Below are 16981 nucleotides of genomic sequence, written 5' to 3'. Positions count from 1 at the left end.
GGGATTTGAAATCAGATTCAGAGCTAGTGATTCATATTCTGGTCACACAACACCAAGCTGGAAACTGATTGAATATCTGCTTGGTCACCTCCTGCGATTCATTTTTATCCAGACGCATAAATGACAAACACAGACTGGTGTTTATGAAGAAGCTCAAACTTTCTTAAAGCAATAAAATCTGATATTTTGTGAAACTGCCTGATGCATCAGTCACTGTAGGAAGTTGAAATGTTGCATTATTATTTGCACATTTTTCCTAGACAAGTAATTTTCCCAAATCTGACCAATCACTAGGCCTGTCACAATAACAAATTTTGCTGGATGATGAATTGATAATCAATAATATTGTTGTTTTGAGACCATTTTTAAGTAAAATAATGATAACTGTATAATAATGTAAGAACACATCTATCAATAAACTTTAAATTCTAACGAACATTTAACACCGCAGCTATAAGACATTTTAAATATCTAGAATAAACGCACAAAAATTAATTATGAACTCTCTGCAAACATTTTCCTTTGAAAAAAGTTGAGACCAAAGAACCAGATTCAAGATTTTTACCATCCAGTTTTTGGTAGGATGAGAGAGAAAAGAGACAAACAATTTTAATTTTGTGATTAATTGATTTGCTGCTTATTGCAAAACTCTAGCCAATCACCTTAATGTTTTCAGTAATTTCTTCCTTTCTGACCAATCACTGCAACTCGGCTGAATTTTGAAATTTAGAAAGCCGAACCTACAAGATGAAACAATAAAATTTGCCTTTTCCCCCCCAAACAATTTCAAAACATTTGTAGGATTTGCTTAAACTGAGCATGTAGTTCACAATCAGAATCATTTTACTCCTTGTGCCAGTAAACAGATTAACAGACTGGAAAAATGCTTTGGTGTTAATCTAACAAATGTAGAAACAGAATTTAAAATAGATATACAGTGGGGGAACAAAAGTATTTAGTCAGCCACCAATTGTGCAAGTTGTCCCACTTATAAAGATGAGAGGCCTGTAATTAACGTCATAGGGAGAACTCAACTATGAGACACAAAATGAGAAAACATATCCAGAAAAATCACATTTTCTGATTATTTATTTGGAAACTTTGGTGGGAGCAACATTTCTGGCTCTCACAGACCTGCAACGTCGTCTACTTTCTCATTTTGTCTCACATAGTTCAGGCCTCTCATCGTTTTAACTTGCACAATTGGTGGCTGGCGAAATATTTTAAGAAAAAGAAAAATATTCAGAGTAGCAGATGCTGTGATTTTTCATAAAACATGCTGGATTTGCCAAGAGACGGAGTTACAAAACCATTTCATGTGTTGCTATGTGCCCCTATCGCACCCTAACAACCTTTTATGTTTATCAAAATGTCAATACATGATGCTAAAAGCTCTTGCAATTACATTAGACTCTACAGTGTTTACATTTTACTCAGGTGTGTAGGCCTGCTTTTTTTTTTACCAGGGAAACCTGGGCTTGACTCGAGGTACAATAGGTAAATAAAGCCCTTGCTACAATCAATTACATAAGATGTCGTAACCATGGAGACGGAGTACGGAAACTGCTGTAAATGATGTGAGTGAAGCCGTCAGTGTGCGATTTCTCCCTCGTCGCTATTGGAGAGGGAGCGAAGCGAGGTTTGTGTTAGCAGAGAGAGTTTTTCCCACACAGAGAAGAAGAAAGATGGTGACGAAGAAACGTCCCCGTGCTCCACCTCACATCCTTTCCCACCGAAGGGAAGTTTCTCTTACCCAAAAAGGAAACCTTCGAGAGCCTAACCTTCAAGATCGCTGCAAAACTTCCAGGAACAGCAAATACAGCAGAAATTCTGCAACATAATGTGATCGTTTTTACTTATCCAATTATAAAAGTGGGAGAGTTTCACAGCAAGAACACCAAATCTTAAAAAGTATTTCTTATCTAGTTTCTAGTGCAAATAGCTTAAGAAACTTGAATTAAGACAAAACTAATATAAAAGTAACTTATCAACAAGATATAGACCAGGGGTCCCCAAACTTTCTCCTGTGAGGGCCACATAACTTGTCCCTTCTCTGATGGGGGCCGGGGTCAGTTTGTAACAGAAAAAGTGTGACAATTGTAAGAGTGCTAAACATAAAAATGTATTGTTTTTCAGAAAGCACAATCAAATAACCTTTTCTGGATTCTTCAGAGAACAAAAGTCAGGAAATAACACTATTTATGAAATAAATAATAACCAAATAACACTGGGTTCTCCACATAAAAAAAGGGTTAGGGTCAATTATATGCATGTATAAAATAGTTACTAACTAGTAGTTAATAATAAATAAAGTTCATTACTAAGGAACATTTATTTTATTGCAAAAGTCCAACTTATCAAATAAAAATGCACATATATGAAAATACTCTGGTATTGTTCAGGGGGCCGGACCAAATGTGGAGGCGGGCCGCATCTGGCCCGCGGGCCGTAGTTTGGGGACCACTGATAGAGACTTGCTTTAAGTAAATAATTTCTTTTTATTGATAAAGTACTTGTTGTATTCGCAGATAAATTAACTTATAACCTGGGGAAATTGTTGTGTTAGAAGTCAATTTATCTGCCAGTGGAACTTTTTCATCAATATTAAGGAATTATTTACTTAAAACAAGCTTCTAGATCTTGCTGAAGAGATACTTGTGAGTTAGTTTTGACTCATTTCAAGATATTTGCACTAAAAAAGAGATTAAAAATACTTGGTATGATTTGGTGTTTTTGCAGGAAAAATACTGGATTTCATCTCGTTTGATGCCCTTAGTTTTTAATCAGAGTGAAAGAAAACCACTTTTGTATATTTTTATGCAAAACATTCACTATAAAGCTTGTGTTTGCAGTTCAAATCCAGCAGGTGTTTTGGTAACAGCTGTGGCAAAATCCCTTTAACCTGCGGAAACATGCAGAAATACTCCAACCAAATTTTTCCTGTGCCTGCTGTTCCTGGAAATTTGGCGCAGATTAGGAACGCTATGCACCCGATGGTTTCCTTTCTGGAAGGAAACCAACTTTAAGCTCCTTCTTTTATCCAGCAATACGGACATTTATTTGATTTTTTTCTTCTTCTTTGGAACTTAATTGTGTTAACTTTTTACTTGCTTTGTTAATTGTTCATTTTAGAAACAAAAGAGCGTTTCAGGCCGGTTGCGTCACCATAACTCACGTGGACTGGAATTTTTATTGATCTTTTCACGTTTGCCAATTCGTCACCAGGAAAGCTTAGTTTGAAAACTGTGCAGGCTTTATGTGAAAATGTTGGGAGGACATTTTCTCCAGGTCTACACTGAGCTTTAAATCAATGTTTTATACAAAGAAACCATAAAAAAAGCGAAACCAAAGCAGAAAAAGAAAAAAATAGCTCTCATAGATCTTCCAGTCTAAGCAAATTAATCCCTTTTCCCTCAGGACTGTGTGGGGGAATTCAAGACGACCACTGTTCTGTAGTTTCAGTGTCCTGCCCTGCAGAGAGCTAAATGCAATCTTTATTTTTAGATACAAGTGTGTTGGAAAAAAACTGACCCAGAAAATAGAATAAAATATGTTGCAGGAAGTGAGTCCAGCCTGGCTCCCTTTCACCTCTGCTCCACTTTGTAAAACCTCCAGGAGTGGAGAGGCAACAAACAGCGGTACCATGCCTCGGCCCCCAGGGGGGAAATGGCAGAGAACAGAATGTGAATTCATCCATTCCTGACAAACAGCGAAGGAAAAACATGCGCTGCTGTTCAAGACGCTTTGACATCCCCACTTCATTCACTTCCAGCCTGCTTTTCAGGGAATCTGAATTCACGTTTGTGGCAGCGTGTAATAAATATTGTTTCAGTGTGTCTCGGTTACTTCGACTAAAAAAGCTTTTGCAATTTGGACTGGGAACAGTTGCAGACAGCAAGGAGTAAAAACGAACAGGAACACTTTATTTGAAAGGTTGCATAAGACATAAACATGACATCTGTTATAAACATGAAGGAGTCTTCATGAATGTTGTCATGAAGTGTCATTTGGTAAATAACGGCACTTTTAAAGCAAAGCTGCATTAAAAGTCCATTAATGACACTTTTATTGGACTTTTAATGCAACTTTGGATGGAACAAAAATACTTTCAGTAGTTTTAACACATCATACTTTTTATTTTTACTTGATTTAACAATATGTGCAATATATTATTTTTTTTGTCATACACAATATAATGGCATATATCATGTATGTTATGGATACAGTTTTTATCCAGGACTTTTATGTGTTTTGTGAAATAAATGAAGGATTTTGTGAGAATGATAATGCAATAGACAGATAATATTATAGTCACACTGACTTGCAAGTGTAGGTAATAACTTTATAAATTAAATTTATTACGTTCTATTCAATTTTATTATCTTCAATGCTCAATTGAATTATTTCAACTTGGCAGAGGACTAAAAGCATGAAACAAGCAAGGATACAAAAATAGGAAAATAAAAACACAAATACAGAAAAAAAATTGGATGATTGGTAAGTTAAAATATATAAAATAAATAAATCACAGTTGCAGTTAAAAAGGTAAATGATCATTCGGTTCAGCACTTCTGCCAACGTTCCATTCAAACATGAAACTTCAGCTTTATGACCTTTTTGACTTTTTCTAAGCAGTGTTTATTTGCTGCAACTTGAACTTTGCTTGCACTCAAAACTGAACTATCCTCCATTTGTGAGATAAATTGGAAAATGCACAGAAGTACAAAAATCTGACTCTTGTCCTTGACTTTTCTTGAGGAAAGAAAACAGAAATCCACCTAGATATAAAAAAAGAGAGATCTAAAAACAAACTCAAGAAATCACACAGTGGAAGTTCTTGAAGAAAATAAAGTAGAGCCATTTTAAAAAACTGTTCTATGAAAGGCAAAATGAGGAACTTTATCCACCTTATTCCTATCCCCCATGAGGCTTTGCGTGATTTATGGGCGCAACTTCCGCCGCTAACTGGAACCGTCATTTATTTACATGTTAGCAACTCGCTAACCGGCTTTCAACAGAGGCTTTAGGCTATAAAATATGTGGGAACTCCAGTCATCACATCTTACATGTGGCAATATTGTTTTACCGCAACCTGTAGCTGTTGAGGGGAGGGATGGCGACTTGAAGAAATGGCCGCAAACAACCCGGACTAGCATAGTTAGCTACTTCACTGACTCAGCTGCTGCAGATGCATCTGCGGGTTTTCCTCATGTGTTTTGTCTAGGGCTGTAACGATTCCTCGAATGATTCGAGTACCTCAATTATTAAAATTCCTCGAGGAAAATGATCTGCCTCGAAGCTTCGTTAAATTATGTTTAATTACTTAGCGTACCATACTCAGGTTGGGTGATTATGTTGCGCTACGTTCTCACTGCCGCCCTATGAGTTGTTGATGAAAGCTAAGTGTTAGCAGCATAACATCCAATTTTCAAGCCCGGGCGGATTGATGATAATGTCGGGTTTCTATCATTTCTTGGGGAACCAATAAGCATCCTTAAACCGAGTACGGCAGCCTCTCTTCTCCCGGAGTTGCTGCCTGGTGGCAGTGAAGAGCGCGGCGGGTGCATTCATAAAGGTGAGGGGATAGACTGAACCCTGCGGGCGGCTGCGCTGTAGTTTATGCTCAACATAAGTGTAGCTTTACGGACGAACCAGTAAATAAATTTCATATCACCCCAGTCTCAACAAATGGGTGGAGGAGCACATAGCAGCGGTACAGAGCTGGTAGATGTGTTTCTGTGTGAGACGAAGGAACCAAATCCAGTCGTTCACATAGACATAAAAGCTATGAATGAATGGGGAATGTGAGAGTTCATCTTGACTGAAAATAAATACATAAACTAAGAACTGAAGTACCGAACCCTTTTTACAAATGTCTGTGAGCCTGCCTCTATTATTAAATTGAATATAAATTCTGATGTGTGTATAATTTTTGTCTAGGTTAACTTAAAAAGTGAGCTACTGATGATACAGGTTAATTTTCTAAACTACAGAAAAGTAAATGTAGGGATGCAAAAGTATAAAAATTTGTGCGGGTGTTGATATCCAGTATTAATACTGCTGTTATGGTAGAACTTAGTCAATTAATCGACTAAGAATAATTGAAAGAATACTCGATTACTAAAATAATAGCTTACAACAACCCTAGTTGTGTCATTTTATAGTCTTTTTGGATCAAGTGTTCGCCTAAAAAAGGCACAACATGATATTAAATCGATGTTAAAATTTATGTGAAGCTCAGAGAAACGTGGTTTACATCAGTATTGTGATTGTATTGAACCTTCCTTGCTTCATCAATAACATTCAAGACAATTTTGTATCCATTTTAATGCAGCGACATATATTTGGCAATATATTTTTTTAAAATTGCAACAACAATATCACCTGGAATAAATCCATATTTTGATATAAAAACCCGTTAGCACCTTAGACTTTTAGTAGAAACAAAAAAATCCACTTTTTTTTAGATCTTTAGAGTTTCAAATGAAAGTAACTGGATATATACTTATATTCAAGATGTTTCACTTGTGTATCAGAAAAACTGTAAAAGTGTAACAGACGTTTCTGCTGCTGCCAGTTTTTCCACTTTTGGCAGCAGCAGAAAAAGCCAACGGCTCCAGGAATTTAAAGAATTCAGACTATTATCACAGCTGCCACTGAGATTCTTCTGGGTCATTTCAATCATGTGAGAATTTTCTTAATAATAAAAATAAATATTTTACGAGTTTAAAACAATAAAGAGACATAACTCAGTAACGTCAAAATGTTAAACTTGCACAAACTAATCAGAGCAGAAGCATAAATCAAGAACACATTTGCATTTAACACTAAGGACTATTGTGGTTCCAGTTAACAATTTATTCTGATTTAGAAATGGTATGTGGTGCATTCCTGGTAAGTAATCCAATATAAAGTAGACATAAGAAATAAATGTGTAATTGTGCAGCTGAGAGACAGAATAGCATCTTACTGACATGCTATTCTTATATAATTCAGACTCTGTGGTCACTTTTGAATAATAGACTTTAACAAACATTAAACATATGGTTTAAATGAAAACTCCTTTTCTCTTTTTAGCATATTTTTCTTTTTTGTCACCTCTTTCTGTGACCCAGCACACAAACAAAGAAGACAAAAGCTGCACATTGTGTGAGAAAGAAACACAAATGTGCCAGCACACCTCTGCTGGAGCCTGAACACAGTTACAATAGGACATTTCTGTGCCTTTGAGGACCTGCTGCGTGCAGCTTAACATCTTCCAGGCTAGAAAATGACAATGCAGTGACAGCTGTTGAAAAGCAAACAGCTTTTACTCTGTAGATGTACCTCACCGTGGTCTCCAAAACAAATCACAAATACTTCATACGAAAAGAGAAATCTTACAGATCTTAGAGGTATTCAAAACATGGGTGAGCCCTAACAAGATACTAAACTTGATGAGTCAGGTCTTGTTCACTCGCCACTTGTTTTTTTCTAAAGAAGCTGACAGCCCACCTCCTAAGTCCAGAGAGTTTTAATGCACCACTTCACCAACCAGTCATTTTTCTTTTTCCTTAGGAGGCTTTAAAAAAGAAGGAATGTTTATAACAAATGAAGAATGCTACCTTGAGACCTGAATATACTAAAGCAAGCTCAGGAAGCAGGGCTGAAATGATTAATCACGATTAATCGGTTATTGAAATGATCGTCAACTAACTTAGTAAAACAATTAATCGTTATATAGTGTATGCAGACTCAAAAAAGGTAATCAACTGAAAGAACAACATATTCAGAGCAGTAATTAAGCCCAAACTATTCAAAAATATAATAAGTTTGATTTTAAAATTTAAAAAAAAACAACCTGTTTGTAAATATCTTCTACCCAGAACTACTCAAGCAGCCTCGTTTTAGCTTCACCCGGTTCAAGTTCAGTGAAAAAGCATAATTCCTATCCAATTATTAATCAGTTAATCAAAAAAAGATTAGCCCTTCACTGTGTTGGTGCAAAGACGAGCAGAAATGGATGAGCTTTTCAAATGTTAATGTTGCAGATTCATCCTTTGCTACAAATGATCAAGTGTACGGTAAAGAAATGTTGTTATTGCTTTTATTTTCTTATTTAAAAATGTATTTGCTTAGTAGCATCTTCTGATGTATATCTAATATTACATAAATGGCTTAAAATGTGCCAATTTTTATTGACTAATCGATTAATTGTCATAATAATTGATAAATAACTAAAGTAATCAGTTGTAGCTCTAATATAAAAGCATTTAAACAACAACATAAAGAGTTTTGTCACAGATATTTTGTCTTTCTGTTGTCAACAGACGTTGCACATCCCGTTGTCAGCTTGTGATTTGGACTCTGCACCACCGTTCCTGTTGAGAACCAGCATGAATAAAATTCACAGGGGTTCCTGCCTGCAGCCAGCCTGTCCCGCTGAGATGGATGCAGTTTCCCCCAGATGCCGGTGAGCGGCTCCTGGGCTAATTCTTACTGACCCTTCGCGCTCTAAACCCTGAAATGCACCCAAGCAAACCAAACAAGTAGAAGGGAGGATAAGCAACTTAGCAGAGGGCTAGCTGAAGGGATTTCAGAGCAGCACTGTCTGGAAGCTGAGTGCACAGACTGCTGCTGGAGAGTCCCGAGGTAAGCCCACAACAAGAGTCGTCTACCGACATGAAATAATGCCAACCGAGGATCTCACCCACTGAGAGATTAAAGGGGACCTATTTTGCAAAATTCACATTTTGCTAGTTTTGTGTTTCCATTTGGGTCTCAACTGCTTCTAAAAACAGTCAAAGCTCTTAAAAAAGAATCCCGTTTTGGTAATAAGTTAATGTCCTTAGGTTGCTAGGTCACATTCAATGAGTATTACACCATTACCTAGCAACCCAAAACTGAGCTCCAGCATGTTTGGTCAGCTGGTTTTACCGCAGTATCTGCTATACAATGGCTGCTGGAAAAAACAAGTGTTTTGTTGTTGGTAGAAACCACTTCTACAGCATTCTTGCTGGTTGTGCAGGAGACTCCACTTCTGCTTTTCAAAGATGTTGTATAATTGCACATCTGTTTGCTCAAAATAGACAGGACTGATCATAATAAAATCTTATCATCCAAGAGTGATTTTAAGCAAAAGAAGAAATGTGGTGAATATGTTTTGTTAGGCTTAAGGTGCATTCCTAACTTGTTCACCTTTAATCTTTAACTTCTGTGCTATAACGTTAAAGGGTGTTAAAGATTCACTGGTCAGCTTGGAAACCAGCTGACCAGTGAATCAGCTGGTTCACTGAGTACATCAACAGCTGACCAGTGAATGTACTCAGCAGAAAATAGCATCTGATCCTAAGCTTGATCTGATTCGATTCAAATCAAAAGTAAAGCATCAAACTACAAGCTGCTGCCTGACCCCGATCTGTAGCCAACTTATTAATGATGCATATTCTTTAATATCCAGAATCACGTAATATTTTTCATCAAAACCACAACTTTAACAAATATCTCATTTCTGCCAAACTTGAACAACATTGCACATAATTGAGATTTTAAAAAGGGACTCATAATTTGAGCTTTAATTTGTTTTTATTGCTTTTGGTAATTTAGCAAAGACGTAAACTGACCCAGATCGATGGTCAATGAGTTACAGTGTTCTCAGCCTGCTGAATATTCAAGGTCAAATTATTTGGTTTCTTAAGTTTGTCTTACAGTAACAGCTGTGAAATCTCTCCAAGTTCCTGTAATTCCTGTAAATGATTAACGTAATCATCATCCAGTCTGTTCTCCAATGATCAATAAGAGTGATAAACCAAAGCATTCCTGATAAAGTAGGTGGAGTAATGCGGGTGTGTTTGTCCTGTCTTTGGGAGAATAACTAAAATCAGCTGATTAGCTTAAGAAAAGAAAAAGGGATGAAGTGAAGCAACACACTTCTGATTTCTAAGGAGGTTGTTTTCTTAAATCTTTGGCCTCAATGTTAATTTTTTATGTTATTTTCAAGTTCTGATTAAACTTATTTCAGATAGCAATGAGACTGATAGTAATTACACTTTGAAGAAATATCTTTTCTAATATTCTGACCATTTTGCTTTCTAATTCCTGCAGTGCTGCCGCCTCAGCAGCTCTTCACTTTCACAGGATCATCCATCAGGGGGATTAATTAAAAACACAGCGAGAGCCCAAGGAGACCCAAATGAAGGAAAAGCAGACAAGCATACCAAACTGATGCCATCATTTTCACAGCACACACACCAGCAAACATGCAAATTAAATCCTCCACTTCCAAAGGTCACAGTAAATACAAGTAAAGGTACTCCGGGTGCTCCCAACTCAACCACACCTTAGAAACTCACAACTGCAAATAAAGGAAACACAATACTAACAGGGACAACAGCGGTTTCAGGAAAGCTAGAGATTAGACAGGATATGGAATAAGACTGAAACGATTAATCGGATTAATCACGATTAATCGATTACTGAAATAATAGTCAACTAATTTAGTAATCGATTAATCGTTAACTGGAGTACAGACTCAAAAAAAAGCAAATTTACTGAAAGAGCAATAATCTTTATTTAAGATTGAATCCAAAGCTTAATCAACACCATACTGATACAAAGTCAAGCAGAAAGGGCAGAGCTTTTCCCGTCCATGTCCATGTTAGAAGTATTTTTTAGATGTAGATGCATCCTTTGCTACAAATGATCAACCACACGCAAAAGTTGTGCTAAATTATTACATTTTAGGCAACAAAATGTTTATTTTCTTATCTAAAAAGAAACAGACGTGTTTATTTGCGCCTTTTAATGTATTTCTAACATAAAAAAGGCTTAAGTTGTTCAAAAGTACGCAAAATGTGGCAATTTCTGTCCAATCGCCAGAATCACTAGTTGCAGCATTGCCATAATCTAACTATTATAAGACAATTTTTTAATGAAAAATATGCAAAATGTGGTCATTTTTGTCCGATCAATCGATTAATCGTCAGAATAACTGATAGATAGATTAATCAATAATTAAATTAGTTGCAGCCCTACAGTAATACAACTATTACACTTAAAGCAAACCGAATGCTGACTGTTCTGACTGTTTGTCTGTTGGGTTGTAGGTGATTTGACCAGAACTGGTCAGATTTTAATATTTTGTGATTATTGCTAGTCTGGTTTTTTTTTGTTTGTTGTTTGTTTTTTTTTCTTTTTTGAAGCCTGGAGCTCCTGCAACAAAACTCTGGCATCTTTCCGTCAAATAAACTCTTTGTTGGACGGCATCATGTGAGGAGGCCATTCACAGACACACTACACAATATCATTCTGGCTCAATCTGCTGAGCTCTGCCTCTAAACTTCTTTTGTTTCTTTGTTATCCTCTGAACTCTCTTGTACCAGCAGAAAGAGGATGAAGAAGTGTGTTTGAGCACAGCAGTATTTTTCTGGGAAAGCGGCCCTGCCCTCATTGTTTTCTGTCGTGAGAATGTCCCACTGTAGTTCCCAGAAGGGAGACAAAACATGAGAGAGGGAACTTATTATGTTTTTGCAAATAACAGTACAAGAAGCAACAGGTCTGTTACATGAAACAGAAGCAAAACCTCTCATTTCACTGAACTCTCTTAGAAGAAAATCGTGCATTTCATGAGCTGTCCATCACAGGGCAGCACAAAGACACAGAACAAACAACCAGGTAAATAATCTGACGTGTTTTTGGATAGATAGCATTTATTGTCATTGAACAGAATTCAACGAAATTTCCATTGCAGCTCCCGTGCAAAAGGTCAAATATATACAGTATAAATAAGCAAACACACAATAATAATAATAACAATATATACAACTAATTTAACTAAAGTTTTTGGATGGTGGGAGCAGGCTGGAATACCCAGAGAGAAAAACACAAAAACGGTAAAGAGAAAAGACTTTAAAAATCACAGCCGTCTTGTTCAGAGGTAACAGTGATAACCTGTAGGCCTGTTTTAATGAGTAATAAATCGATTAATCAATTAATTAATCATTTGCACAAATTATCCTTTTTCTCTTCTCTCTCTGGCAACAACTGGATGACTAAAGTCTGCAGTCTGGTGCTTTAGTCTCAACTAGCCTCTTTTTGACGAACAATTTTGTTTGCAGAGACTTCACAATTCATTTTATTTGTTGTTTTATTTATTTTTTATATTTATTTCCAATTCCAGTGTTAAATTAATTGGAATTCAAAGTTTATTTCTCTTTGAGAATGTGGTCTTGCATTATTATGTCATTATTACCATCATATTACTTGTTAATGTCCTCAAAACAACAATATTATAATTTTTTCCAATAACGTCTGGGACAATTTATCATCCAGAAGAATTTGTTCTCCTGACAGGTCTACTAATGTCGAATTTAGACAAACAGAATGTAAACTACATTCAAAACATAAAACTTTTCATTCTACCGCACATTAACATTGAATCACTAATGATCATCCCGAAATGTCTTGGTGAAATTAGACAGTTTGTAAAGCAGTGAATGAATTTGTGTCCTCTCTAATAAGACCTGTTTTCTTTATCTTTCACACTGATGATTCTCTGAGAAGCAGTCCTTCGTTTATCTCTCATAAATGCTAAACTTCCAGTTCCAACTTATTGTTTTTTCTACATGCAGATTATTTTCTTCCACTTCTCGCAGTTTTGAGATAAAGTCTTCAAACTACTGGCTGAAACAGTAACATTTCCAGCTTGTGTCCAACATTTCTTAGAAATGACCTAATTAAGAATGGCTAGAGTTAGTCCACTTTGACGTATACCTATATCGGCTTCGATAGTCCAACTGGCCTGAAGGATTTTATCTAGCAGGTGCTTTTGTTCTGTAAATAGGGCCATTACCTTATCAGTACCCTGGTAATGGCCTCAACGCATCTCACAGTTGCACAATAGACTTAGACTTCGACTTAGACTGACTTTGTTGTCATTTTCAATGCACAGGGTGTATAAAGAACGAAATTTCGTTGCATACGGCTCAGGACAATGTTTGAGGTTCCAATGTATTAGCTGTTTTCAACAGGCGCTTTTGTTCCGTAAATAAGGCCATTACTGGCGCACCCAAGCACAATGAAATCATTATAACCTAGCTATAACATAGCTTTATTTCAAAGAGAAACATTACTAATTTCTTTTAGAAAAACCTTTGCACATTTCTTGAAACAGATTGTATGTTTTGCAAACTCTATGTACATTTGGCAAAATGACCTGGATAATGCAGCACAACATCATGGATCAGCTGCAAAAGGTCACATCTCTCCAAAAACACTTCATGTATGCTTCAAAACTAAACTGAAGAGCACTACCTACAGGAGACCTGATCTCCTGCAGGTATCATAGATACCCACCCCCAACATGGACTATTCACATTCCCACCTTCTGGCCCGACGGTCAACGACCACATTTACAATTGAAGAAGGGATGCTAATTTGAGCCATCAGAGTCGTCAGGGTGGACTCCGGCCTTTTGGCCCTGCTGAGCCGATATGGGAAGGACTCGAAAACTGTATCATCCTAGTGTTAAACTCTCCGTTACCCTGCCTTTGACTGTACACATCACACTAGTGCCATTTTCATTTCTTTTTGTTACATACAAGTTAAAAACAACAACAACTGTCTTATGGTAAGATAACGTTAAGTTATGGCTTCCAGAAATGCAATAAAATACCATTCAGGTAAAAACCAACCAGAAGAAATTGCTGACATTTTTTGTTACTCTAACAAAGAGAAAAGGAATGCATATTTTTTGATTCACACAAGGTTGCTCCTGAATATTTCTGGTTTTTTTTGTAAGAACAAACAATTTGAGTGGGTTGAAGAAGCTGTCACAATCAAACATTCTTTGTTTTTTAATCTTTGTTGTGTCTGCAGAAGGAGTCCTGACACAGAAATGTGAAAAATGCAAACACTGGTTGCTGTGTTCCAGTCAACAAGGGATTTTCAGTTCACCCAAGATACCGGCTTCAATATAAGAGGTTTGTAATGCTACATACAGAAGACCAATAACTGCACAGATAAAACGCCAGAGCAAAGCAACATCATGGCTAAAAGGAGAGAAAGAGGAAATGTAACCCTGACACTTGCGGTGCAAAATATAAAAACCCAAATCGATGTTTTGAGTTTCACTCAGTTCAACATGGAAGAAACTATGGCTGCATGTTACAGCATCAAGCCCTGACATGCAGGGATCTGAGTTGGGTTCCAGGAGAGCGGAGTAATGCTTCCTTATGCAAAAACCATTTCTAAGAAGAGCGCTGATGCATTACGTCACTTTTGAATAATTAGAAAAGTTGAGATCAAAACCAGAAGTTCCTCGTGTCCCTCATGGTGCAACCACTCTTCAGAGGGGGATGTTAGGGATAGGGGTTAGGGTTAGTTAAATCTCCTTATGGATCCACAGTCACATTAATGGAGGGCAGAGATGAATGTGACAAAAATCATTTTAGAGGCTTGATTAAAGGTTTTACACTAATTTGGAATGAGTACACTGTAAAAATGGATTCCGAATACTAGCGGTTAAAAGGATTTAAATTTGAATCATCAATGTTAGTTTTTCCATGTAGTTTTCAACACTTGAGGTTGAAACAGTTGAGTTGGAGTAAGATTTTGAGTTTCCAACCAGCTTTACTTAGTTTAGCAACTGCGCTAATGCTAAAAATTAAACCAGCTTGTATGCTAAGTTACATTATTTGGGAAAAGGTTTCCCTACCTCCTCAGTAGAAAACAATTTTAAAGTTGATTATTTCATCAATGTTTAAAGCTTTATTACAACATGATTAGAAACGTTGTTCTGTTTTAACATGGAAAAGACGAGTCAAAGTAACATAAATCCAATTGGTTTGAATTTAACCAATTTATTTCACTATGTTTTAGTAGGTATGTTAGTATCAATTGTCTGGTGATTACAGTACTGACTGCTCCATCACCTTAAATGTTATAGTGCAGGTTGAAATTTCATAATGTAAACATACACAGAATATCATTTTGTTTTCCAGGACTTGTTAGCAACTGGTTGATTTAAAATAATTACTCATTTTCAGGCAAATAGGACTCAAAGGGATTAAATAAAGTTCATGGTTATAAGAATGTATATTCCAAGAAATCATATTTTGATTTGTTTGTTTTTGCTAAATTTACATCATTTCCACCCGCAGAATGTATGCGAGTTGTTTTCCCATCGTGATATTATCCTTACAGTCACTATTTAATACTCGTTAGACTTTAAGAGTTTGTTTTGGGAGTGTATCTGGTACTTGTTGGAGGAAGTTAGGGGAGTTTTAAAGGGACAGGCTGTAGAATAATTGGGTTTCATTTGACTCACCTGCGTTGTAAAAGCGGTCCAGAACGGTGGTCTCCCCAAAGTCCAGTTTACTGAAGTTCACCGTGTCCAGCTTGCTGCCCACCCTGTCGCAGGCGTCCTTCAGACACTGGAGCGCCATGCTTTCCGCGTTATTCTGCTGGCTCGCCTCGCCGTTCACCACATAAGCCACCGTCACCGGCCTGCTTTTGCACGACTTGCCGGCGGACAGCAAGCCTCCGGTTTCCACCGGACTGTCCCCGGAGGTCGGGCTGTGTCCGCTGCCTCCAACCAGCGGATCCTGCCAGAAAGTCCCGGCTGCTGGAATTCCTCCACCGCTGTTGCTGCTGGAATGTTCCCCGCTGACAGCCTCCCTGTCGGGACCAGCACCGAAGGACGGCACCGGGAAGGAAATCCCTTCTTGGTCTTGGTTCATCATCTTTCAAGTGTCACTTAAAGTGTTGTTTGCCGGTCCAGCGGTCCTCCATGGAGAGCTAGCGTTACCCACGGCCGCAGCTCATGAAGCTCCTGCACGGACACGACGTGGAACCTTGCCCCGTCTCCACGCAGGTAAACAGCCTGTTAGACGCACAAGTGCAACTCCACGTCATGCTGCATGCTTGTCGCTGGTGACGCTGTGAGCCGCTGTAGATTGACCGGAGTCACGACGATGTTCCGCTGGGAAAACAGGCGAGGAATCTGTCGCGGAATCTGCACATTCCGTCTCAGCTCGAGAAAAGAAATCCACCCACTGTACTTCTCAAAGTTGAGCAACAATGCCCTGTGTGCCAGTGCAGCGGCAGCAGCAACGCCCACAGGAATTACAAATGTCACTCTGAGTGGACGTTAGGCGCAGCGCGGCTTCGCTTCTGCGCAGCGGCTCGTCATCTTTCAAAAGAGAAACTGCGCCGCGCAGACGGAGAGAGGCAGAGAGGCAGAGAGGCAGGCAGGCAGGCAGGCACACCCTGAACTCTTATCTCCCCGCACAGCCCCGCCGACTGGGCGGAGAAACAACTGGGCCAGCTTGGAGTAACTGGGTGGAGGCAAAACATTGTGCACTCCAGGACAGGAGCAGCAGAGTAAATAGTGACGCTATTCCTCAGATCAATTAATCGAAATAAGAAACTGTTTCCCTAAGTTTTCTGATACGCACTAAGTTTCTTTTCTTTTCAGAAAGAGAGAAGATGACACCACGTAGATCATCTTTAATGCTAAACCAATGTTATAAAACATATGTAGAAATGCAACCAGAGCAACAACGGGGTTATAAATTCGGCTAAACAAATGTAGGACCTCACTTTGCTTGGGATTAGTATTTAGGAATGATGTAATTGATTCAAACAGATACTGCTTGGCGCCATCTCAAAGCTTTTCCTGTGAAAGGCGGACCTCTGGTGGTCAAAAGTAAATATTACAGGAAGTTAAAACAACAATCATGCACAAGCACAATTTATAGAGACTAAATAGCAGTTATGTTTATGGACTGTGGGAGTAAACACACATGCACAGTTTTAGACCCAGGACTTTTTGCTACAAAGTGCCAGTGCTACTAGCGGCACCACTGCAGCCCCTGGAAGTGTCTATATTTTTACAAAACTTCATCAAAAATATACAGTACCCTATAAAAAAATCCCTGTCTCTTGAGCCTTATCACATTTTGTTGATGTAGTGTTTTTTTTTAAATCAAATCTGTGAACAGAG

General features: G+C 37.9%; 1 protein-coding gene across 1 annotated transcript in view; it reads right to left on the bottom strand.

Moving 5' to 3' along the window:
- map3k5 (mitogen-activated protein kinase kinase kinase 5) overlaps positions 1 to 16239 on the bottom strand; it is a 77236-nt gene extending 60997 nt beyond the window's left edge. The window contains exon 1 of the mRNA XM_023347571.1: positions 15305 to 16239. Within this exon, the coding sequence (XP_023203339.1) occupies positions 15305 to 15719 (415 nt within the window). The 5' untranslated portion in view covers positions 15720 to 16239. The remainder of the gene's footprint in view (positions 1 to 15304) is intronic.
- Positions 16240 to 16981: the final 742 nt, after the last annotated feature.

This window comes from Xiphophorus maculatus, chromosome 15, assembly GCF_002775205.1.
Source record: "Xiphophorus maculatus strain JP 163 A chromosome 15, X_maculatus-5.0-male, whole genome shotgun sequence".
Classification (NCBI taxonomy): Eukaryota; Metazoa; Chordata; class Actinopteri; order Cyprinodontiformes; family Poeciliidae; genus Xiphophorus; species Xiphophorus maculatus.
Note: the sequence above shows the minus strand (reverse complement) of the source record. Positions and strands in the feature narration are given on the sequence as shown.